This window comes from Mus caroli, unplaced genomic scaffold (genome assembly GCF_978045245.1).
Source record: "Mus caroli unplaced genomic scaffold, Mus_caroli_1 scaffold_10, whole genome shotgun sequence".
In the NCBI taxonomy this organism is placed as follows: domain Eukaryota; kingdom Metazoa; phylum Chordata; class Mammalia; order Rodentia; family Muridae; genus Mus; species Mus caroli.
Genome location: NW_028227265.1, coordinates 17,461,935 through 17,488,181, shown reverse-complemented (window position 1 = coordinate 17,488,181; position 26,247 = coordinate 17,461,935). Strand labels below are relative to the sequence as shown.

At 46.5% G+C, this 26,247-nt stretch overlaps 1 protein-coding gene across 6 annotated transcripts in view; it reads right to left on the bottom strand.

The window, feature by feature from the left end:
- Nucleotides 1-26,088, bottom strand: part of Adat1 (adenosine deaminase tRNA specific 1) — a 45,012-nt gene extending 18,924 nt beyond the window's left edge. For 2 of the 6 annotated variants that reach the window (XM_085843558.1, XM_021170148.3), the window contains exons 1-9: nt 25,999-26,088; nt 24,198-24,406; nt 23,850-23,918; nt 20,902-20,956; nt 20,185-20,315; nt 15,823-16,426; nt 12,422-12,567; nt 11,157-11,256; nt 4,867-4,953 (exon numbers count right to left, since the gene is read on the bottom strand). In XM_085843558.1, coding sequence (XP_085699684.1) covers nt 4,867-4,953; nt 11,157-11,256; nt 12,422-12,567; nt 15,823-16,426; nt 20,185-20,315; nt 20,902-20,956; nt 23,850-23,918; nt 24,198-24,366 — 1,361 coding nt within the window. In that variant the 5' untranslated portion in view covers nt 24,367-24,406; nt 25,999-26,088. Of the gene's footprint in view, nt 1-871; nt 1,647-4,866; nt 4,954-11,156; nt 11,257-12,421; nt 12,568-15,822; nt 16,427-20,184; nt 20,316-20,901; nt 20,957-23,849; nt 23,919-24,197; nt 24,407-25,889; nt 25,940-25,998 lie in introns of those variants that run through there. The other 4 variants (XM_021170143.3, XM_085843561.1, XM_085843559.1 and 1 more) reach the window with 4 other exon arrangements.
- Between the last annotated feature and the right edge of the window lie 159 nt (nt 26,089-26,247).

Sequence of the window (26,247 nt, the reverse complement as noted above, 5' to 3'; positions counted from 1 at the left end):
AGGAGGAGAGGGGAGGGGAAAGTGCAGTCAGGACGTGAAATAATTAAAAAATGTTACTACTTCACATTTAATTCAAGTCTTTATAATATAAAAATCTCATAAAAGAACACTGCATGGTGGCACACAACTTTAATCTCAGCACCCAGGAGGCAGAGGCAGGCAGATCTCTGCATTTGAGGCCAGCCTGGTCTACAAAGTGAGTTCCAGGACAGCCAGGGCTACACAGAGAAACCCTGTGTGGAAAAACAAAGCAAAGCAAAGCAAAACAAAACAAAACAAAACAAAACACTATAAACCACAGCGACGTTGAGTAGCAAGCAGAGCTTCTGCTTCCAGGTGGGAATAAGCGGAGTGCTCTCTCCTAGGTGACAGTTAAACAGGTTAGCTGCTACGTCCTTTGCTGATTTGTTGTAGGAAATTAAAGCATTTGGGAACTGAGTTCAAAAGAAAACAATTTAGTTCGAACAGGAACCTGGTAAGATTGCTCAGCTGATACAGCTGCTTACTGCCACACATACACTGTGGCAGTGTGGCCCACTCATCAGATAAAGACACTAAAGACAATCAAACCAGGCATTTGCCTCATGTGGTTTTGTGCAGGCTGGAGCCTTCCTTCTTGGCTGGCTGTCTCTGTGTGGTAGGAAAAGATGGTGGCTACTGGCAGTTACAAGACTATAGTGGCCCTCATGACATTGCTCAGAAGAGAATCCTGGAAGCAAAGTATGTGGTGACACTTAGAGGCAGAGGTGGGAAGATCAGAGTTCAAGGTCACCCTTGGCTTCACGTTGAGTTCAAGGCCAGCCTGGGTTATAGAGAGGGATCCTGTCTCAAGCAAAAGGTAGAAGGGGGCGGGGGGGGGGGGGAGGGAGAAAGGGAGAGGAGAGAAAGAGAAAGAGGGGTGGGGAATGATGGTGGCTTCAAAGTGAGACTCTCTCTCAAAACCCAAACCCAAACCAACCAACCAACCAACCAACCTTTCTTGTTAAGTTTGAGAACAGAGCTTTCCAAGGCTAGTCCTGTGCTGAGCCTGATGGTAAAGCTAACTCCAACCATGTCTAGTTGCTGAGGACTGGGAAATGATGGTTCTCAAAGGAAGGCTGGAAACAGGAAATACATGTTTTTCATGAGTCCGGGAGAGGCTATAAAGCTTCCAGCATCCTAAGATGATTTCAGGCCAATGCGTACTTGCTGAATCAATGTAAGAAGATATACACCAGAGCCGCTGCACGTTACTTTAAAAGCATCTGATGCTGTATTTTAAAGAACCAATAAAACACAATTGAAGGCAGACACCAAGAGCATTACTGATAGGCTATTTTAGCACAGAGCTGCTCCAGTCAAGTATAGATTGCTGAGGTTCTGGGATCCATTTATGACACCAGAGAGGTGCAGCGCTCTGGGAGAAGGCAGCTCTTTCTCCTTGGATTTAACCACCAGAAAAGCAGAGGTTTGTTCAGCATGAAGGGAGAGGCAGACCGATACGAAGGGTCCTGATACCAGCAAGAGTTCATTTAAATTGGTGGTAGTCGGGTGGGTTTCTGATCCAGGATGCAAACGGCTGTATCCTGCGGAGGGCACCCCAGGCTTCCTGGTAGGCAGACGCAGCATCCTTGTACTCCTGATAGGTGTCCAGCTTCTTCATTACCCTAATGCACACATGCCATCAAGCACAGCTCTGACTGAGTGCTCGCCCACCCTCAGAGCGACGACGGAGCAGCAGGGGAGGAGCAGAGGGAGCACTCTGTCCCTCCACTCCACAGGGAGTGCATGTTAAAGCAACACAGGCTTAAGCAGGTTAGAATCACACAACACAGGCTTTGTACGGCCCTTGTACAACCAGATAAAAGCATTCTTTTCTCTGTGGTGCTGATGATCACAGAGTTCGTGTACACTGGGCGGTCTCCTCCTCCTGTAATTGAGCTGTCTACCCCAGCCCTGACTTAGGGTTTCTACCAGAGGACCTAGAGACGAAAACCTTGGCTGTTTTATATCCTAAGGACATGACATGTCATCTACACTCTCCTGCTGTGTGCTGCAGCTGACATCTGTTAGCCTCTCAGGTGGTACTCTGAGTAGCTGTAATTCTGAGGAGATTTTCTTTAGATTTGGACCAGGACCAAAATGTGGGTGGGAGTCCTCTGAGTCCTTGTCTTGGCCTTGAGTTCTGCCCTGGCTTTCTGGTGTGATCTGGAACTCTCTGGTGTCTGTTTAACAGCATTTCTGGCTCTCACTCTTTCATCCCCTTCAGTACTGGAGCCAGTTCATCACTTTGGGCTGGGCGGGTAGCTCAGCCGGCAGAGTGCTTGCTGATCAGCACGAAGCTCTCTGCCTTTGATCCTCAGAACTGAGTAAGCCAGGTGTGGAGCATACACCTAATCCCAGCACTTGGAAGGCAGAGACAGGAGGAAGGAACTGCCAAGGTCATCTTTGGCTATGTAGCAAGTTTGAGGCTCCTTGGCCTCATGAGACACTAACTCAAAGGGGGAATTATTATTATTATTTTTACTTTCTAGCTCATTACCCTGCCTGCCTTTAGCAAGAATCCTATTTAGTATACATCGACTAAGAACTACTCTAGCCTAGCTTTGAAATTAGCTTAGAAGGCAGAGGCAGGCGGATTTCTGGGTTCGAGGCTAGCCTGGTCTACAAAGTGAGTTCCAGGACAGCCAGGGCTACACAGAGAAACCCTGTCTCAAAAAACCAAAAAAAAAAAAGCTTAGAATTTTTTTTTCCATTCTGCTCCTGGCTCAAAGTCTCCACTTGTTCATGTACTTGGGAGCTGAGCCCAGTTTCTTTCCCCACAGCTCCTGAATAGTCTTCCTTACCATCTCTCCAGACATCTGAAGAAATCTTTCTTTAATACTTCTGCAGCACATTCATCTCATTCACAGAAGATATTTTTTTAATTAAAAATTTTATTTCATGCCTGTGAGCGTTTTGCCTGCGTGTATGTCTGTGCAGCACGCTTGTGCCCCATGCTCATGGTGTGCAGAAGAGGGCGTTGGATCCCCTAGATCTGCAGTGAGCCACCAGACCTGAGTCCTGGGACTTGAACTCTGGAGGAGGAGCCAATGATCTTAACTACTGAGTCTGAGTCATCATGTCTTCAGCCAGACTCCCCGGAGAGTTTTATAAATAAAATTTGTTACTGGTTGTTAAAACCAACTAAACTATTAGCCAGGCCTGGGCCAAGCACTTTACATGCAGTATTTTCACTTACATTCTTCTCAGCGATCCTGTGACATGGCTAATTATTATTAATCTTCTTACCATCGAATAACCAAGACTCTGATAATCAATCTTCATTGTCAACTAGATTGGATTGAATCACCATGGAAACTAACCTCTGGGCATGTCCGTGAGGGTGCTGCTTTCTGGGAAGGTCTGACTCAAGGGGGAAGGCCCACCCTGGATGCGGGCAGTGCCACACGTGGGCTGGGGTCCCAGACAACAAAAGGAAAAGTGGAGCTGACCACCCATGCTCCTCTGCTTCCTAATTCTGGATGCAGTATAAGCTGCCACCTCACCTTCCTGCCACTGTGGACTGTCCCGTCCAACTGTGAACCAAAGAAGTCACCCTTAAGTGGTGTTTACCAGGTCCTTTTTTATTACAACAACAAAGATAACATACAGAGGCTTGCCTTACTAATGCAATTTTATCCTGTTTCACTCCTGTTCTTTGTTTTGTTTTGTTTTGTTTTGTTTTTTGAGACAGGGTTTCTCTGTGTAGCCCTGGCTGTCCTGGAACTCACTCTGTAGACCAGGCTGGCCTCAAACTCAGAAATCTGCCTGCCTCTGCCTCCCAAGTGCTGGGATTAAAGGCGTATGCCACCATGCCCGGCTTTCACTCCTGTTCTTTACTCTTATTATTGATTATTAATTATATTACGTGTAAGGTCGTTTTTCCTACCTGAGTACCATGGTGTGCAGTGTCTGGGGAGGCCTGAAAATGGTGTCAGACTCCCTGGGACTGAGGTTACAGACGGTTGTGAGCCACGACGTGGGTGCTGGGAGGTGAACCTGGGTCCTCTGCAAGAGTAGCCAGTGCTCTTCTTAGCTTCTGAGCCATCTCCCCTATTTTATTATGTTTAATTGTGTGTGTATGCATGTACGTGTGTATGTGTGTATGTGTGCATGCTCACATGATGGCACAGGAGTGTGGTGGAGGATACAGACACCTGGGGAGGAGACCCCAGGTGGACAGAGACTATGCTTCTTGCAGTAAATACTGATTTCAGTTTTATTTTAGTAATTTTTTTTTTGTTGTTGTTTTTCGAGACAGGGTTTCTCTGTGTAGCCCTGGCTGTCCTGGAACTCACTCTGTAGACCAGGCTGGCCTCGAATTATTTTAGTAATTTTTTGTTAGTGAAGAGGAGGGAGCCATGAATTTGATAATTTCAGACTGTGCTCCTATAGCTCATCACAGAGGTCTTGGGTCCCATCCCAGCAATCAATCAGGCAAATGATAAAATGAGGAAAAAAACAAAAACAAAAAAAACCACCACCACCAACAACAAAACCAGTGCTGTCATCCTGGCATGTGGGAGGCAGAAGCAGGCAAATTGCTGTGGGTTTAAGCTTAAGCTGGCGTATACTGTGAGTTTTCATTTCAGGCCAACCTGGGCAATGAGATCCTATCTCAAATTAAGTAAATAAATGTGTAAGATGAAAACCTTCCCCTTCCCCTTCCTGCATGAACGGCCTCTCCTCTAACTGACCCTGACACAAATCCGACAACTTCCCATTCTCTCTGGGTAAGCAGTAAGCGCCCACTGGCTCACTGAGCCTAATAAGCTCACCAAACATAAGCTAGAACCAGAGGAGAAGTCTTTACAGACAGGAGGACAGAGGGACAGACAATATCACCTGACGGAGTCCGGCTGCTCGTCTTCTGCTATGCTGCTCAGCAGCTTCTGGAATGATCTAAAGAGTTCCACCTTGCTGATTCGGGATCTGTTCAGAAAAAGGAGGAAAGATCACTTCCAGGTGACCACGAACCAGGACTCATCACAGCGCTCACCTGAATAAAGTGGCCTAGCAGAATCTACACACCAACAATTAACCAGGGCTATACAGAGAAACCCTGTCTCAAAAAACCAAACCAAACAAACAAAAAACTTCTGCTGAGACCCTACAGCTGAGACGCAGTCTCCTGGGGCCGAATTACTATAACTAAATACTAGGCACATGTTCGTAAGGCCCCAGTTAATTAATTACTACTCAGAAAATTATTACACGAACAAAGTCACCCCTAGGCCTTCTTTCTGCATTATATGTTACAGTTGTTTAACTTGGTCTTCTTGGACTCCTAACAGTAGGAGCAGGGGCTGTTTCTGACACTTTGGTCAGCTTTTGGGACCTTTCTCTCATACTGGGTTGCCTTGTCCAGTCTTAATATGAGGGAAGGTGCCCAGTCTTACTGCAACTTGATATGCCATGTTTGGTTGATATCCACGGGAGCCCTGCCCTTTTCTGAAGAGAAACTGAGGGGTGGATGGGGGTAGGGGGGAAGGAGGTTGGGAAAGGAGACAGGGAAGAGAGGAGGGAGGGGAAACTGCAGTCAGGATGTAAATAATAAGAAGAAATTAAAGGGCTAGAGAGATGGCTCAGTGGTTAAGAGCACTGACTGCTCTTCCGAAGGTCCTGAGTTCAATTCCCAGCAACCACATGGTGGCTCACAGCCATCTATAATGGGATCTGATGCCCTCTTCTGGCATGTCTGAAGACAGCTACAATGTACTCATATACATAAAATAAATAAATGCTTTAAAAAGAAAAAAATATAAATAAAATAATAAATTAAAAAAGAACAAATTCACCTATTAAACATTAAAGAGAACATATTCAATGGTTACCAAAGGCAACAAAATGTTCACTTTTCATATACCTAGCAATTTTACTATGAATATAATTTTATCAGTTGGCTATATGTATTGACTAATAAAATAATTAATCTCAGTCAAGCCTTCAGATTGAAAAATATTTGCTTGTTTCTGCCTCCTGAGTGTTGGGACTGAAAGTGTGTACTACCAAACCTGGTGTATGACTGAGTATCATGGAAGCATAGGGGAACATTTCCTGAGTGTTGGGACTGAAAGTGTGTACTACCAAACCTGGTGTATGACTGAGTGTCATGGAAGCATAGAGGAACATTTCATGCACAAGAAACTTCTACCATGTCACACTCCATGTCACACTCTATGTCCTGGAGATCCACGTCAAGGCTCAACAGGCCACCCAGCTGACTAGACAGAGGCCTATGGGGATCTGTTTAGCACTGTCATGACAACACAGTGCAAAGGCGCGTGCAGAGTCTAATGCCCTCTTGGGAGCACACCTGGGAAGGTTCTCGACAATCCGTTCCCTGGAGAACCAAGAGGAACTCTGAAGGGTTTTCCTGCTGAAGTCATCTCATTGGTAACGGTAAGATGTTGCCCGCACATACTCGGCACTCGGGCTAAGGCCGGATCCAGACCAGAGCCTTTCTGGGTTATGCTGTCAGCAGCTCATTCCCCACTCCAAGAGGTATGCTTATAAGGCAAATTAGTCTGGGAGCATAGCTCATGATGGATGACTGCTAGCCTGCACATGGGCCTGGCTTGGATAGGGTAGGTGGCTAGAAACCTGTTCTCTATTTGGAAACTTGCTCCAGGAAAGCAAGCCTTTCCTTAGGTTTTATTCCACAGCAGGACATGAAAGAAAGAAAACTAAATTCAAGACTTCAAAGCCCTAGCCAGAAAGTTTATTCAAGGTCCATGACTCATGTGGCTTGCTAGTTAGGAGGGCTTACTGGGCTTAGAGCAAAGAACAAAGGAACCAACTAGCCATAAAGATAGGGAAGACATACAAGAATGTCCGGACTGGCCTGGCGCCTCCCTTCTGACCCAAGTTAAATGTTAACCAGATGCTCTGCTGTTACCTTGATCTGCATGTACAGTCTGCTGATGTTTAAATGGACCAATCATGTGAAACCTCGCCAATTCCTCCCCCAACCCCAGCCCCTTTTCTATAAAAACCCCTAGCTTTCGAGCCACGTGGTCGAATTCAATGTCTCCTGTGTCTCCTGCGTGAGATACATTTCGACCTGGAGCTCCACCATTAAAGTACCTCGTGTATTTACATCAAGACAGTCTGTTCATGATTCTTTGGGTGCACGCCGAAATTGGGAATTGAGAGGGGGTTTCCCCATTAGGTTCTTTCAGACACAGTAACCACACGAGTAATGCTGTTTCAGGAGAGCTATGCTCAGTAGGAACTACTGAATTACCTGAGGACCCGAAGGAAGACTTTTTCTAAGTGGCTGCTTCTGGCTGCTGCTTTCTAAGAGACCTGGGTCCTTTTAGCAGAGAGGACCACATGCAAGGACAGGAAGCCTTTTCCTGTGAGTTAACACTGCTGATTATTGCAAAAGAAAGCACAGGGGCTTTTAGATTATTTTATTTCATTTATCTTTCTTTCTCTCTTTTCTTTTCTTTTTTTTTTTAATATTTCATCTGGGAGTTGGGGGAGAGGGATTTAATTTGATTAAAATATACTGTATGAAATTCCCAAAGAATTAATAAAAACACTACTACTTAAAAATGTCAATGCATAGTGGTGGTGGTGGTTCATGCCTTCAATTCCAGCACTGGGGAGGCTAACCTGGTCTACAGAGCAAGTTCTAGGAGAGCCAGGGCTACATAGAGAAACCCTGTCTCCAAAAAGCCAAAACAGAGCCGGGCGTGGTGGCGCACGCCTTTAATCCCAGCACTTGGGAGGCAGAGGCAGGCGGATTTCTGAGTTCGAGGCCAGCCTGGTCTACAGAGTGAGTTCCAGGACAGCCAGGGCTATACAGGCTATACAGAGAAACCCTGTCTTGAAAAACCAAAAAAAAAAAAAAAAAAAAAAAAAAGCCAAAACAGGCTGGGCAGCGTTGGCGCCGGGCTGCAGAGGAAGGTGGATCTCTGGAGTAGGAGGCCACCTTGGACTACAGAGCGAGTTCCAAGAAATTCTGTCTCCACAAACAAACAAAAAACAAAGACATCAAAAAAAAAATAAGTAGCTTGAAAATAAAACCTCTCTCTCAGCTGGGCTGGTGAGGCGGCTCAGGAGGAAGGTGCTGGCTGCTCAGAGTGACGACCTGTCCAGGTTGGATTTCTGGCCTCTGTACATGTACTGTGGCATGTGTAAATGTGTGCACATTCATATGCTATGGGATATGTGAGTGCATGCATAGGTGCACAAACAAACAAACAATGTATGAATGTAGTTAAAATCTCTCAGCCCGGGTTGGTGAGATGGCTCAGCAGTCAAGAGTGCATATTGGCTTTACAGAGGACCTAAACTCGGTTCTCAGTCCAGAGTCTGGTGGCTCCACCTCCTCATTCAGCACCCCTCTGGCCTCTGTGGTCATCTTCACCCAAGTGTAGGTTTACATAAACACACACACAAGTAAAAACAAACAAACAAAAGCCCCTGCTCATCCTTTTCTTTTTCAGTGAGCAGTTTCATGATCTTTCCAGGATATTCTAGGATCTCAATGGACACAGAGGCTGTTTTTCTTCGGGATAAAGAGAATTAGCCTCTACTATGCAGAGTAAAAACCGAGCTTCTTAGCGTGAGTGAGCATCTTTTATGAGGTTATTGGCATTTCCCATTGTTTGTACGCACTCCCTTCTTGAGTCTAACAATGCCATCTGAGGTCCCCAGAGATTCCAGAGGGGGCCTCACAATGCATTCACTTAGGGATGAGCGGTGAGGGGCCTGCTTCTTCTAGCAGCTGCTGGTCTTAGGATAGTGAGCTGGGATCCCTGTACCCAGTAATGTTCAAAGGTCATTAGGTGGCTACAAGGGAAATCAATTTTGTAAAATGCCATTTCGCTCAGTTCTTACAGTGCTTAACCTTGCTTTACAGTTGGCAAGTAAGCTGGGAGAGGCTGAGTGCTTTGCCTAGGTACCCCTGGGAGAAATGGTACCAGGGTCTGATACTGGCCCCTTCAGTCCCCAAGTTTTTGCTGCCCTGCAGAGTCTTCCTTCTAATTCATATTCTGTCTGTCCATCTGTCTGTCTGTCTCTACCTCCTGCTTGCAGATAAGGATTAAGCTTTCAGCCTGCCTACTGCCATGCTCCCACTATGATGGTCTTGGACTCACCCTCTGAGAACTAAGCCGCCATTAAAAGCTTCCTCCTGTGGGTTGCCCTGGCCATGGTGCTTGGTCACAGCAGGAGAAAAGTAATTAAGACAAGTGGTCTACCCACGAACTCTCAGATAAAACAGATAAAAGAACATTGCAGCCCACAGAGCAGCTGGCCTTGCCCCCAGCTCATACAGACAATAGGGTTAGAAGGTGACACACTCCAGGTCACACAGGGAACATTGACATGCGGTGACAGGCTGAGAGGTGATCCTCCTGACTCAGGAGGTAGCGGTAGCTGAGTTGGCCTCTAGAAGTGTGAGGGTAAAGACTCTAAGAGAAGCCACAGTCAGCGGAGTGGGGGCCAAAGAGGAGACTGAGTCAGTCCCAAACAGATGCAGAGCACAGCAGGAAACCCGCCCCTCTACCACAGGAAACAAAAGAAACAAAGCATAGACCTTTGTAGCCCTGATTCCTTAGATAAGCAATCAAAGGTACAACCAAGCAAAAGAGAAAGTACATAAATTTGACCTCATTAAAATTCAAAACTTTTGTGCAGTAAAAGGCGCTATCAAAACTGGGAGCAGCAGAGAAGACTCAGTGGTTAAGAGCACTGGCTGCTCTGCCAGATCCTGGTTCAATTCCCAACACTCTCAAGATGGCTCTCAAGACTGTAACTCTAGTTCCAGGGACTCTGACACCGGTTTCTGGCCTCTGTGAGCACTGCACACACATAGTGCCCAGACATATATGGAGGAAAAAGACCTACACACATAAAGTAAAATGAACAAAATCCTTTTTAAAAAAGTAAAAAGGGCTGGGTCTGGAGGCACATGCCTAGGTGGGAGGATCTCTGTGAGTTCAAGGCCAGCCTGGTCCATAGAGACCTGAGTTTGGTCCTTGGGATCCACAAAGTGGAAGAGGAGAACTGAATCCCACAAAATGTATTCTGACCTCCGCATGGTCCCCCAAAATACATGGATGTAATTTAAAAATTAAAAATAAAGACAAACCAGTTACAGAATGGGCAAGGAACGAGAACAGATATTTCTCCAAAGAAGACTATAAATGGTTAGCAAGCACCCAGCACATAAAAGATGCCCGTAGTATCAGTGACTGGGACATGCAGAGCGAAAGAAGGAGCAGCCCTTCAGACCTGACAGCAATCACAAGCGTGGGGCAGGATGCAAGGCAGCTGGGGCTCCTCTCCAGGGTTCGTGGGAACGGCCATGGCACAGCTGCTGCCAGGAAGATGGTTCACTCATCCTAAAAAGCTGGCCATGCGGTAACCACATGGCCCAGCTATTCCACTCGTGTGTGTGCTCCCTAAGAGGAATTACAGCATACAAAACAGGTACCCGGTTGTTCACACCAGCGCCATTTGGAATAGCAGCCTGGAGCAGAATGTCCCCAAGGCCTCACTGAAGAGAGGAGAGGCCAATGAGGAGTAAGGGCTGCTCAGCCATGCAGTGAGCGCCAGTGCACACCGCGAGTGCGCATGTGAGACATGCTGGGTAGATGAGGCAGACACAGAGGACCACGGGGAAAACACGGGAAAGGGCTGCAATTCTAGGAAGTATCCAGAAGACAGAAACAGAGAGAAAGTAAGTGTAGCAAAGGAGGGATTTCCAAGAGCCAAGGAGAAGAAGGAGGTGACGGAGGGGGAGGAAGAGGAGGAGGAGGAGGGGGAGGAAGAGGAGGAAGAGGAGGGGGAGGAAGAGGAGAAGGAGGAGGGGGAGGAGGAGGAGGAGGAGGAGGAGGAGGAGGAGGAGGAGGAGGAGGAGGAGGAGGGGGAGGAAGAAGAGGAAGAGGAGGAGGAGGAGGAGGAGGGGGAGGAAGAGGAGGAAGAGGGGGGAGGAGGGGGGGAGGAAGAGGAGGAAGAGGAGGGGGAGGAGGGGGAGGAAGAGGAGGAGGAGGAGGGGGAGGAGGAGGAGGAGGAATAGTAGTAATTAGTTTCCTTTTGGGGAAAATGAAAAAGTCTCAGAATTGGATAGGAAGGGTTGAATTCATAGCTACCCTCTCCCCAGCCCCAGAAAGCTGTACCTGGCCCGAGGGCTTCCAATTTCTTTCTTTGTTGTTCCCTGTGGAAAACCATTGGCTGTAACATCCAAGGGCTGCTGAGGGACAGCACTCCAGCTGATAGCTAGGAAGAGAGGAATCCTGGGGTTAAATCATCCTCTACGCATACATCAGTGCTGCCCTCAGTCTTGGCCAGAGGCTTCTCTCGGCAGTGGGCAGCAGGTAAGACAGAGCTAGAACTGGTCAAAGTGCAGAGTTAATGTCCACTCAGTGTAGCCCCAAATGGGACAACTGCATCAATCCCCACTCCCAAGGCTCAGGGCGCACAGCAGAGGAAGAACGAACGACAGAGCTGGGGGGAGGGGGACACGCTGGGAAATGTTCTCTGGACAGTTTATGGCTGCCTCGACAGTGTAGCCATGGCTATCTGCAAAATATCCGGCCAAGCTGAGTCAACCTTTCTTCAGCAGCACTAACTGGATGGAGTCCAGGGCTACAAAAAGCGCAAGCAAACCCCAAGCCAAAAGCAAAGCAAACAAACCGGTTGTCAAATAGTTCACAAAAACATTTCTGTGATTCTACAGCAGCCTGAAAGCTGGCTATGCCATCAAAATCAAGTTGGGTGTGATGCTTGGCTCTTCAGGGTTCAGTGACATCCAATGGTTCACGATTATTGCTATAGCTTACAGTTTACTATACTTATTTATTGGGGGAGAGGCATACACAGGTCATGGTGCACACGTAACGGTCGGTCAGAGGCCATGCTGAGTGGAGGTGGGTTCTTTACTACCCTTGTAAGCTCCTAGCTTACAATTTCTTTGAAAATTTACTATATGCTAGGTACAGAATTATAAATTATAATATATATATGCATATTTATAGTATTTAAACAGAATTTCTTTTTTTCTTTTTTTTTTCTTTTTGATTTTTTTCAAGATAGGGTTTCTCTGTATAGCCCTGGCTGTCCTGTAACTCACGTAGACCACGCTGGCCTCAAACTCAGAAATCCACCTGCCTCTGCCTCCCGAGTGCTGGGATTAAAGGCAAGCGCCACCACGCCCGACTTAAACAGAATTTCATAATTCTCATAATAGCCATGATAAGCAATATTATAATCTAAAAATAAAGTAGGCCAAGACAGGGTAAGTGACCTGCTCAGGACCTCACAGGGCATATTCCAAGGAACACACTGGGGTTCCCACTGTCCTCCTAGGCTAAGTTCATGATGCTGCCCCGTCTAGGGCAGTCTGTGATGCTCCAGGGCAAACAAGCCAGCCTGGATCCCTTACCTGCCCCACAGGGGACGAGTCGGCCTGGACTGTCACCTCTTTTCCTGTGCACCGCACAGCGGCTCTGTTCGAACAGTAAACCCGACTGCTGTATTTCCAGTTCTTGAACTCCAAAGCCTCTGGGTAAAACCAAGGTTTCCTGACACCTAAGTTCAAAGGGAAATGCACTCAGTTTAGCTGGACCTAGAGAAAAGGCTCTCAGAGCTCAGTGTCCAAGCCTTCCGAGAGCCACAGGGCCCATGAGCTGGGTGAGTTTGTTTTACTTGCTGAGGAGGGACAAGTGAGCCATGTCAGATTTTCCACAGTGAGAACTTTAAAATAAATGAGGTGGTGGCACACACGTTTAATTCCAGCACTCAGGAGGCAGGTGGATCTCTGTGAGCTGGAGGCCAGCCTGGTCTCCAGAGCAAGTTCCAGGACAGCCAGGGCTGTAGAGAGATCTGGTCTCAAAATAAATAAATAAATAAATAAATAAACAAACAAACAAACAAACAAACAAAAACAAAAAGCAAGCAAGCAAGCAAACCAAAAGCAAAACACAAAAACCAAAACAATAACAACAAAAGAAGCTTTTAAATGTATTATTTATTTATTGGAGACAGGCTCCCGGGTGGCCTAGGATGGTCATGAACCTGAATTACGGCAGAGGATGACCTTGAAATTCTGATCCTCCTGCCTCTGCCTCCTGAGTGCGGGGGTTACAGGTGTGCACTATAGCTTACCCTGTTTTATGAGGTGCTGAGGATCAACCAGAGCCTTACTTATGCCTGCCAGCAAGCAGTTTACCAACTGAGCAACATACCCCCACCCCCAGCAAGAATTTTATGGCTTAAAAGATCCCATCCTACCGGTCTGAGGCATAGCTACAAACGAAGTTAATGCCCATCGGTGGGGGTCAGAAATCTAAAATTTCACTCTCATTTTGAGAAACTTAAACTACACCTTGTTCACACAGGCTTTCTAGGAAATCCTGCAAACAACCCAAACTAAAATAACCCTACACTATAAAAGTTGTATTTTTCCTCTTCTGAACAAGCCAGGTGCTCACATGATGCAAATCCAGTGCGCAGATGGGAACTTCAGATCTCAGAAACTTTACAACCGTTAGCAGTCAACACCACACTCCATGCCCTTTCCAGTGCCGGGAAAGACTCGCCTTTTGTGTTTATTTCACAGCAACGGAGTCAAATGTGTGTGTTACTTCACTTAGCTTGATACTTAATGGCTCACTCACATGGATGCTGTAGCATGTATCTGAACACTAACTAGTAATTTTTTTTTTTTTTTTGAGACTGGATCTCACATAGCCAGGTTAGCCTTGAACTTAATGTAACTTCATGTCCTTTCTAACAGAGAACAGTGCTGCTTGTTTAAATGCACTATGCTTTTTTTTTTTTAAAAGATTTATTTATTTATTATATGTAAGTACACTGTAGCTGTCTTCAGACACTCCAGAAGAGGGCGCCAGATCTCATTACGGATGGTTGTGAGCCACCATGTGGTTGCTGGGATTTGAACTCTGGACCTTTGGAAGAGCAGTCGGGTGCTCTTACCTGCTGAGCCATCTCACCAGCCCTGCACTATGCTTTTTGTTTGCTTACTTTCTTAAAAATTTATTTATTTATTTTATTTATATGAGTACACTGTCGCTGTCCTCAGTCACACCAGAAGAGGGCATCAGATCCCATTACAGATGGTTACGAGCCACCTGTGGTTGCTGGGAATTGAATCCAGGACCTCTGGAAAAGCATTCAGTGCTCTTAACTGATGAGCCATCTCTCCAAGCCCTGTTTGTATGCTTTTTAAGACAGGGTCTCACATGTATACTGGCTGTCCTGGAACTCACTACATAAACCAGGCTGGCCTCGAAGCTCACAAAGGTCCAAATGCCTCTGCCTCCTTGAGCACTGGAACTAAAGACGTATGTCACCACGCCTAAATGCTATCACTGGATAGGAGGGAAAGAAGAATAGAGGGGGAGAGAGATCTTTGAATCTAATTTTTTTTCTTTTGTTTCTTCTTTGAGCACACTAGCAAACTGCAACCAACCCCCTAGATGACCACCAACCACCAACCTTGCCTCTTGAGGCCCTAGCCTTTATATGCTCTCTGAAAAGTTCCCAGAATTCCAAATACCACACAATGGAAGAAACTATCTGCAGCTGGCAAAACCATGTCCCTGCTAGAGCGCGATGCAGACAGTCCTAAGCAGCTCCATACCCCACACCTGGGATTAAATGAAAGCACAGTCTTACAATGTGTTTTTTCTGAGTTTAAAAAGAACCCAAAGCCGGGCGTGGTGGCGCACGCCTTTAATCCCAGCACTCGGGAGGCAGAGACAGGCGGATTTCTGAGTTCGAGGCCAGTCTGGTCTACAAAGTGAGTTCCAGGACAGCCAGAGCTACACAGAGAAACCATGTCTCGAAAAACCAAAAAAAAAAAAAAAAAAAAAAAAAGAACCCAAAGCCGGGTGTGGTGGCGCACACCTTTAACTCGGGAGGCAGAGGCAGGCGGATTTCTGAGTTCGAGGCCAGCCTGGTCTACAAAGTGAGTTCCAGGACAGCCAGGGATACACAGAGAAACTCTGTCTCGAAAACCCCCCAAAAAAAAAAAAAAAAAAAGAACCCAAAATCCCAACATTGTCACTGTAGGGATTAAAACTAATATTTAGTTTTTAAAAACTGTTTCTTGTTTGTTTGCATGCTTTTTTTCCCTTTCTTTTTGAGACTGGATCTCATGTAGCCTAGGCTGGCCTCAAACTCCCTATATAGCTAAGGGTAACTTTGAACTTCTGATCTTCCTGTCTCCCCCCTCCCCCCTGCAAATGCTAAGGCTAGAAGTCTATGTCTCCACTGTCATCATGCCCAGTTTTATGTTGTGCTGAGATCCAACCTAGAGCTTCCTCACTGAAATTAGGCAAGCGCTCTTCCAACTGAGATGCATGCCCCAGCCCCGGCCATTATTCTGCTTACTGCGGGAGTACACAGAAGAAAGATGATAATGTACAGCCTTGACAAAGGAGAGAGCGCCGTGACTCAGAGGTGATTACCGACGAGCAGCCTCCTACAGCTTTCCGTACACAGGCATATTTTAGGACAAGACAGAGCTTACTTCATCTTCTAAATTGCTCTTTAGGCCTCACAAACATCTTTTGCATTAAATATTTATCAATACTATTTTTAACCAAAAAAAAAAAACCCTCACTTAATTTTCAACTGTAGAACATTTCTTTTTTCTTTTCTTTCCCTTTAAGTTAATGTGAATATAACACAAACCTACGACTTACACAGTCTTAATTATTTCTTTACAAAAAGTGACAAGATGGGAAACTGAAGAGTCTATGGGTGCAGACTCTGCTGGCTTCTTGCTCCTCTTCTGCTGCCCTCCCCCACTCCTCTCACCTGCCAGTCAATGCTCTCCTCATGGCTTCCTGGCTGTACGGGCACTTCCCGATGACCACGGCTGACAGGTAGATGGGTTTCTCCAGGAAGTGCATCAGCAGTGCGCCCTGGCATCCGAGGACATTCCACCTTGCCATCTTGTCACTGCAGGACATGGAACATGTCCTGTCTCCCCTGCCAGGCTTTACACGAAGTAGCCCCACCTGGTGGTAGGCAGCACCTGGCTCTCTCAAGTCTCCAGTTTCTCCAGGAACACACTTGGCTCCCGTCCTGTACACATCCACCACTTTGAAGCTACCTGAAGCTATTCCATTGGCAGCATCCGGTTCCTCCTTGGTGAGATCAGAGCTGCTGACATCTGGTTTGACTGGACCACTTTCCTGGGTCCCATGGTGAGCTACACAATTGGAGAGTGACCTGGCAGGTGTTCCCAGCCTGATCTTCTTGGCTACAGGACTGGTGGGGTCTTCACAGTTCCTTTTATCTTTAGAATCCTCTAGATTCTCAGTCCCTTGTACAGGCGAATTGTTGGCCCAATTTCTGATGACAGGACAGCAAGGCTGTTCTTCAAACTCGAGCATCGGGATGATGGAGGCATCCCCACCTGCACAAGAAGGAGCCCCTGAACCAGTAATTCTCAGAATGAGTCCCCCTGACCAGTGACAGCAATGTGCCTTATGAGTTAGAAATGCAAACTGTGAGGCTGGAGAGACAGCTCAGTGGCAGAGTGATCGCCTGGCATACTGGAGATCCCAAGTTCATTCGTGTTCTGCCTGTCTCTCTCCCTGTGTATGTGTGTATTCGTTCGTATTCTGTCTGTCTTTCTCCCTGTGTGTGTGTGTGTGTGTGTGTGTGTGTGTGTGTGTGTGTGTGTGTGTAGAACAGATTATTGGGACCTTGGGACCTAATATACATGCTGAACCAGAAACTCTGAAGGTGGGACCCAGAAGTCTGTTTAATAAACTGAGTAGGCCATTCTGATGCAAGCTTAAAGACTCATGGCCTTAAAACAAGACAATGTACTTTCCCTGCTGAACCCAGATGAATTAAGAGGGGGATAGGCAATAAGCCTTGGTAAAGCATAGGCCTAAGGGGCATAATGGCCAGGTCTTGATTGCAACCACCATAAAAAAAAAAGGAAAAAAATAAATACAAACCCCCAAACCACATGCTCATATGCAGGTGTGCACATGGCATGGCACATGTGTGGAGATCAAAGGACAACTGCCGGTGCCAGTCCCTACCCTCCTCTTTGTTTGAGACAGGATCCTGTTCCCTGCTGCATACGCCAGATATCCATTTTGTCATAGGAGTGCTGGGATTATAGGCATGACCTAGTGTGTCTGGCTTTATGCAGGTTCTAGAGATTTAAACTCGGATGGAATGGCTGATGGCAAACAGAGACCTCCACAGACATTCTTCTTTCCTCAGTAACACTAGGGCTGGAGAGGGGGCTCAGTGGTTAAGAGTGCTTGCTATTCTTCCATGGGCCAAGGTTCGGTTCCTAGCACCCACATCAGGCAGTTCATAATCTGTAATTCCAGTGTCAGAGGGTCTGCTGGTACTTGTATGTAGGTGGTACACATAAACACCCACATAATCATAACGTAAGTAACAATAAGGAAATGTATCTGTAAAAGTCAACAGTATATGACAGATAAACAAACACGTGTCGGGACAGCAAGGTGCAGGCGATCAAGCCCACATCAACTCTCAGGTCTGCAGGAAGCTCCTTCCTAGACCCCGCAGGTTACAACTTCTCATGAGAGAACTGGAAAACTGACCACTGAAAGAAACATTGCAAGGAATTTCTACCACAAGGAAGTTTAGAAACCCTGCTTTAGACCAGAGTCTCTCAGTCTCCACACTCATGAGATCTTTGTTTGTTTTCTCTTTTGAGATAAGGCCTTCTGTAACTCTGCCTCAAACTGGTAAGCACTTTACCACCGAGTTACAGCCCCTAGCCTGACAACTACTGATTTACAATGAGCAAGGTTTCCCAAGGGCACTTGTGGCCTGAGAGCCTGTAAGATGCCTTGGAAAACAGTAATGGCTTATTTCATGGCTGAGTAAATTCGACAAACATTAATCAAAATATCCTCATCTTGGGGATTTTATGATGTATAGTCTCACAGGAAAGACCCAAAGCTACAAGGTCCAGTCCACACCAGTGTTTCTGAAAGTGCTGGTGTCTCCCTGTGCTGCTTTACAGAGTCCTCATCTCTTCTGTGCCCACAGAAACCAACAAAAACCTGAGGTCAGGGGAAAGCGCAGCACTCCCTTGAGAAGGAAGCTCTTTCTTCAAACACCAGCCCAATGTGTGCTGCTTTCCCAGTGTGCAAAGTGTACTTGTAGTCTTTATAACCAGAGAGCGGCAAAGGACAGAGGGACAGAGAAGGAGAAGTGTCGCAGGACAGGCTGCCTGGCTGGCCGACTTCCAGAGACCTTACAAGGTGACAGAAACTTTGGAGAATCTACTGGGGCCCACCTCCTACTCTGTAGGCTCAGAGATGTGATCTCGACAGAGGCTGACTCACACCAATAAAACACAAAGGCAAGCGTGGAAAGTAGCTCACTGAGACCCACGGTACTCCCTAGTGATGAGAAGTAAATGTCAGGGGGGCTAGAGTCCCACTTGCGAGGCAGCGTGCTCCCTTCCTACAGATAAGCCACGGGCGGGGGAGGGAGTGCCACACTGTACAAGGCCCACCACATTGTAAGGTTACTCATGAACGGAGGGAGTTGTGTCAGTGGTTGAAGAATTTTTTCCAGCAAAACAATTCCCAGAGGCCTTAAGATCAACAGAGGACTGCCAACTTCTTATTTTAAGATCTTAAAAAGCAAAACAAAATCCAATTATCACAATTAACAAAAGGAAGAAAGAACCTAGCCCCCCCACCCCCGCAACCATCCCCCAGCTGTTCTTCCTCCCACTTCTCAACACACAGTCATCATTCCTCCAGAGCCCTGAGGAGAAACCTGGAAGTCATCTCTGCCTTCATCCTTCCTAAGCAACCAGGAAGTCAGTCCACTGTCCTGAAGCCTGCTTACATTTATCCAACCGTCTCCATCTCATTAGTGACCTCTGCCCTCCCCCAAATCACCACACTCTCACCTTAAAAAAAGATTCTGAGAACCTTTACACTTGAATTACCTACCACACTACTACACACTCCTGAGTTTTCTTGTTTTGCAGACAGAGCAGCATGGCCTGAGCCCCCTGGTCTGGGAAGTCCCTCAGCAGGCTGACATCCTGGATAAATCCCCCAGGTCTTTACTCATGCTAAGCAAGCACTGAGTCTTCTTCCTAGATTCTCATTTATCGCTTTATACTCAGTGTCCCTATTGTGTCCAGTATTAGAGAATACCAGTTCATGACAGGATGGGTGGCTCACTTCTGTATCCTCGGGAGGTCAAGGCAAGGCGGTCTAAAAGCAGGACTGTGCTACAAATACAAACACCCCCAGTGTGTGGAACATGCCTAAATTCCCTACACTTGGGAGACTGAGGCAGAAAGATGGCTGAACTTCAATGCCAGCTAGGACAACTTAGCAAAAACCTGTGTCACGCCAGTGAGAGAGCTCAGTTTGTAAGTGTGTAAGTATGTGTGTGAGTGTGTGAGAGGGCTCAGTATGTAAGTATGTGTGTGAGTATGTAAGTATGTAAGTGAGAGGGCTCAGTATGTAAGGGTTGCTCGTTGCTGCCAAGCCTAATGAACTGAGTTCCATCTCCAGAACCCACCTGGTGGGAGCAGAGAACGAGTAACTACAAGTTGTCTTTCTATCTCTGTGTATATACAGCAGCACACATACATTCACAGTCTCTCTTTCTCTCTAAATATGTAATTTTAAAAGTCTCAAAAAATGCCAGGTGGTGGTGGCACACGCCTTTAATCCCAGCACTTGGGAGACAGAGGCAGGTGGATTTCTGAGTTCGAGGCCAGCCTGGTCTACAAAGTGAGTTCCAGGACAGCCAGGGCTACACAGAGAAACCCTGTCTCGAAAAACAATAAATAAATAAATAAATACTTGTTCAGTGAATAGATGAATGAATGAAATAGGCTTGAAGATTAGTTACTGCAGTAAGACTTTGTGCTTTTGAGCCCCTAATAATTCTACTGTACTTTGTAGGGGTTAAGTTTGAAGATGTCCACTCCTGACTAACAGTGTAAGACTCTACACTGCCCTACATCTGCCCTTCGCTTTCCCCAGAAGCAATGTGACTGTGTATATAAATAGTGGCTGCCATTAGTTTTCGCTGTTCTTAGCTAGAATTACCTTTGGAGAAACATCTCTGTGAGCGAGACAAGCACTGGGAAGCAGGCAGCAACAGAACATTACTCCAAGGTTTGAGTATACTTACAGGGTGTGTGGCTAGAGAAAAACACAAACGACAGGTCAGGTCTGAGCCTCCACAGTCCTCTTTGGGTCCCTGGAACAAAGATGCTATCCTCTTTCAGGACGGCTGCCAAATGGAGCTGATGGAGAAGGTATCTGAGGGGCACAAGATACCAGAATGAACCGGAAGGCTGGTGACATAGCTCAGGGTACCTTACATGCTGAGGGCCTGGCGAATGCGACAGATACCCCTTGGCTTGATCCCCTTGCACTGGAAAATCAGTTAAATGGAGAAAAAGAATAAACAGCACACTTCTGTGGTAAAGAGAGCTCTCTGGTTGGATAACTGCAGGAGAGGGCTACAATAGAATGAGACTGGTCGTGATCTGGCATTATGGGAATGATAGAAATGAGACCTTTGTAAAGGTTAGGAAGATCTCAGGCTTCACCCTGATCTGCTGAGGTCAGAATCTCTGCAGGGAGGCTGGTCATTTTCTCCACTCCCATCCCTGTGCTGGGTTTGAACCCAGTGCCAGGCAAGCGCCCCATCACTAAGCTTATACCCCAGGCCCAGAAACCTGGGTTTTAGCAGGTGATTCTGAGGCTTACCCAGGTTAGAGAACCACTAACTTATACCCTGGTAGTTCTGTGAGACATGATCTGCATTAGCACAAGCTTACTAGAAATGCAAACCCCGTTCCAAGACATGGCAACCGAGACTATGTGGGGAGTGTGGCTTTACCTCTGAAAACTCCTTCTGGCTATGATCTCAGCATGGCTGTCATTGAGGATGTCCCCTGTGGCAAAGACAGGACATATATTGTAATGAAGACATGGCATCGAGAGCCTGGAAGAACATCCAGCAGGCTCCCACGCCAGCACTCAGGATGACCATGTTACCCTTGGAGGGCGCCGAGCTTGTGCTTCTCAATATATGGGACCATAAGACACTTTGGACGGGGGGAAAGCCTACAGGATAGAGGAAGAAGTGGGCGTGGTGGGGCATGTCTTTAATCCTAGCATTTGAGAGGCAGAGGCTGGTGGATCTCTGTGAGTCTGAGGTCAGCCTGGTTTATACAGGGAGTTCTAGGCCTGCCAGAGTGACACAAAGCAACTTTGTGTCAAACAAACAAACAAACCAGCAAAAATATACAACATCGTTTAGCCACAAGATGTCAAGAATCCCCCTGCCCATGACCAAAATACTCTGGACAATGCCAAAGACGCCTTGAGTACAAAACTGCCAGTGACTGCCAGGTCCACAGTAGTATATGTAACCCAAGGTTTAGGCAGGAACTCCATGAGTTCCAGGCCAGTCTGAACAGCAGAGCATTTTATAGATAAGCCTGGCCTATATAGTAAGATCTTATCTCAAAATACTAAGTACAAGCAAAACAAAGTACCTCTAGTTGAGAACCACTGATTTAGAGAAACTTTTTTTTAAGTGCTTCAAGATGGAATCTAGGGTCTTACGCAGCCAGGCAAGTGCACTGCCCCTGAGCTACTGCCCCAGATTCTCTCAATCTTTAAAAGATATCTATCTTATTGTACTTTTATTTATTTTGTATATATGTGCCATGATGTGTGTGCATGTGACACAAGATGCATGGTGAGGTCAGCGGACAATTCAAAGCCTCCTTCTTCTACCATGTGGGCTCAGGGAATCAAGCTTACCTTGAGGCTTGGTGACAGGCAGGGTCTCACCTTGAAGCTCTGGCTGGCCTGGGGCTCATTAGAACGCCATAGAAATCCACCAGTCTTGGCTTCCCAAGTGCTGGGCTTACAACCATGCACCACCAGCCCTGACACTTGCACTTACTCTATTTTATTTTATTTTTATTTGTGTGTGTGACATGGGGTTCACTGAGCTGGTTAACTTCTTCTTCAACTCCACCTGTGGCCCAAACAGGCCTTGAAATTTAGATCCTCCCCCTGCCTCAGCTTCCTAAGCCACTGAGATGACAGGCTCGTGCCACCCGGTTACAGAAATCTTGCGTCTGTAACTCAGGGATGGAGATCTCTTATACCACGGCATCATATTCATGCTCATGGTGACACATTTCCATAGCGGACGTGACACTGTCCTCGAATACAGGAGTCATGGCTAGGAGGACGGAAGAGACTTCAGCATTCTTGCTGATGCCGAAGGTCTGTTCAAGATTGCTTCCCGGCATAGCAGCCTTATTTATAATAGCCAGAAGCTAGAAAGAACCCAGATGCCCCTCAACAGAGGAATGGATACAGAAAATATGGTACATTTACACAATGGAGTACTACTACTCAGCTATTAAAAAGAATGAATTTATGAAATTCCTAGGCAAATGGATAGACCTGGAGGGCATCATCCTGAGTGAGGTAACCCAATCACAAAGGAACTCGCACAATATGTACTCACTGATAAGTGGATATTAGCCCAGAAACTTAGGATACCCAAGATATAAGATACAATTTGCTAAACGCATGAAACTCAAGAAGAATGAAGACCAAAGTGTGGACACTGTGCCCCTCCTCAGAATTGGGAACAAAACACCCATGGAAGGAGTTACAGAGACAAAATTTGGAGCTGTGACAAAAGGATGGAACATCTAGAGACTGCCATATCCAGGGATCCATCCCATAATCAGCTTCCAAACGCTGACACCATTGCATACACTAGCAAGATTTTGCTGAAAGGACCCAGATAGAGCTGTCTCTTGTGAGACTATGCCGGGGCCTAGCAAACACAGAAGGGGATGCTCACAGTCAGCTATTGGATGGATCACAGGGCTCCCAATGGAGGAGCTAGAGAAAGTACCCAAGGAGCTAAAGGGATCTGCAATCCTATAGGTGGAACAACAATATGAACTAACCAGTACCCCCCGGAGCTCGTGTCTCTAGCTGCATATGAATCAGAAAATGGCCTAGTCGGCCATCAGTGGAAAGAGAGGCCCATTGGTCATGCAAACTTTATATGCCTCAGTACAAGGGAACGACAGAGCCAAGAAGTGGGAGTGGGTGGGGGAGCATGTGGGGGACTTTTGGGATAGCATTGGAAATGTAAATGAAATAAATACCCAATTAAAAAAAAAAAAAAGATTGCTTCCCGGGCTGCAGAAACTCTGAGGCTGCTCCTTCTCCCTATTGAGCCTGACTGCCTTCCAGATGTAGTGTGGGATGACTGAACTCAGGAACCTTTGGTTCAAACCTGAGAGCGCTGACTGCCTTTCAGAAGCACATGCCTGGGGATTTCTGCTCCGATTTGGATTTCTTTTCCTTCTTTTCTCTTGAGGCAGAGAATTTACTATGCTGGTCTTGAACGTCTTTGCCACAGCATCTAGTGTGGGGTTGACAGGGACGTACCACCATGTTCAGCTCTGGATTCTCATTTTTTAAAAAAATGAATGGTCAGCTGGGTGGTAGTGCATACCTTTAATTCCAGCGCTTGGGAAGCAGAGGCAGGTGGATGATCTCTGTGAGTTCGAGGCCAGCCTGGTCTATAGAGTTCCAGGACAGCCAGGGCTACACAAAGAATCCCTGTCGCGAAAAACAACAACAACAACAAAACAAAACCAAAGAACAGTCTTCGAATTCTGGGGACAGTCAGTGGTAAATGAAGGGTCAGTCACTCTAACCAGGTTGGCCCCATTTCCTTGACAAGGGCAGTATGGACTTAGCACAGAGACAACAGTTTAGAGCCCAATCTTTGCTTACCGCTCTCTCTCATCTTGGACTGGCCTATGCATTTTGTTCCTGTTCCCATTGAGACAACTTCCTTTGTCACTGAGAGGAAAAAACAAAACAAAACAAATCATTAATTAAGCGAGTGAACTCTCAGAGGCTGAACACTTCCTAGTGTTTCGGTTTAATAAGTCCACATTCCTCCGTTCTCTGGAGGATTCTCACAGATGGATTCAACGGGACTGCAGTTCCCTTGGGGTGGTTTGTCGCCACCAGAAGTACTGCGCCACCTGGTGGGCAAAATGGGGGAAAACACCTAACATAGTTTGCATCCCACCCAGTAAGTTGCATGGTTGCTGACAGGGAGAAAGGGGCTCTCACCTCGAACTTCCTTCTCAGGGATGTCACAAGCTTGGTTAGCTGAAAACTGAATCTTCACCACAGCTGCCAACAAGGTCCACTCACGATTTGGCTCAGGCTTCCCCTGCTTGGGCAGTCTGACGTTATAGTGTGCATAGCACAGCTGAGCAATCTCATCTGCGGTCCACATAGGTGGAGCTGGAGCTGAGGCCACAATAGAAAGCCAAATCCTTCAGAACAGAAAGGAGAAACGGCATAATAAGATAGAACCTCACTCCAGCGCTCCAGCCATCTCTAATGAAGCCCCACAGTGCTCAGACTAAGGTTGTTGGTTTTTTTCGTATTAACCTCCCTCCCCTCCCATCTTTAATAAAGAAAAGAGTGAAGCCCAGAAGACAAGCTATTTCTTCAAGATCAACACAAATGATAAGTTAATGAATGTGGCTATTCTATGTTTTACACTGTCCTCTCAGATTTCAGCTTGCTTTGGGCATGTTAGCACCTTACAAGGTTTCATTTGAGACAAATGTTCTTTTCCTCCGTTTTCCAAACAGAAGAGTGAATCTACCTCACTCTGGCAAGTTTCCAAAGTCTCTCACTGAAAGCTCTTACAACAGTAGTGCTTAAGGGTGTGGGCATGGAGCTATACTTTCTAGGTTTCAATTTCAGTTTTAATAGATTAACTGTGTGATTCCTGGGTAATTCGTTTTCACATCTGTTAAAACATGACTAATAGTATTTAACATTTTTTTTCTAGACAGGGTTTTTCTGTGTAACAGTCCTGGCTGTCCTAGGACTTGTTTTCTGTAGACCTGGGTGCCCTGGAACTCACAGAGATCACCTGCCTCTGCCTCCTTTGTGCTAGGATTAAAGGCATGTGCCACCTAGCTAGTATTTAACATCTCTTATAAATATTTAAAAAGGCAAATGTCTATATACTGTGATTAGCATTAAAAAGATACAACATTTGGTGATCTGGGAAATTTGTATTGGTGGCGGAAGAGAAGCAACATAATGGGCACACGAAGCTACTTCCATACAACCTAACAGAACATTAAGCAGATCAGATCTGAAAGAGGCCTATGACGGTTGGCAGAAGAAATTCTCCCACTCTTGGCTGTTAGCGCTCACTGGATATAGCTCGACTTCAGTTGATTATATAAAAAGCTCCGTAAATGGGATCACGCGATGGCTAGAGATGGCAGAGCATTTGTAGAATAAACAACAGAATTGGTTTTTTTTGTTTGTTTTTTTCTGAGCTCTGATTCGATGTTTTGGCAAGGTATTTCTAAGACTTCTGCAAAATGCAGGAACATTTTGCAGTAAATGGTAATGACTATTCTGGCAGGGGCTGACAGATTGTAACTTTCAAGTCTAATGCAGAGAAGTCTTGTATTTCTAGGAGGAATCCCAGAATCCTGTTAGTTCCTGGTAGGCATCACAGAAGTTTATTTTATGAAGGTAGACACCTGCCATTAAATTCGAGGTACACATTACGAACTACAAAACAAGGGGACGAAGCGGTCCAAACTACATCACGTCATTCACGCAGTTGTTGAACGTTTCGATATTTTGGGTCCGCTGTAATTCATCTCTACAACTCCAGGGCTCCTTCATACGAAGCAGCTCACAACAGGTATTGCTTTGGCTAAAAATAACAGTGCAAAGGTTGAAAAAAAAAAAACAACCCACTTCTTTTTCCACCCTTCCTACCGCAGGGTTGGAGCACCTAGCAGGGCTGAGACCCCTCCCCGCGGGGGCAGTGGACACAGGTCCTCACAGTCTCCTCTCCCCCACACAAGGCCAACTGTGTAGAGCTAACCCCGAGACGCCGAGCCGGAGTCCCTCACACCCTATTATCCACGCGCCGCACCCTCCACCGCTTCCTCCACGCGATGCCGCTCTACCGCCACGCTCGTTTAACCCGGTTGCGCAGCGGAAGTGACGCCCTAAAGGACCGCTCCGGTCAAGCTCCGCCCGCAAAGCACGCTGGTCTTTGTAGTCTGTGGGACAGTTTTACTGTCAAGATGTGGAGGAAGCTGCCTCCGCAGCAACGAAGACCGAAGACCGA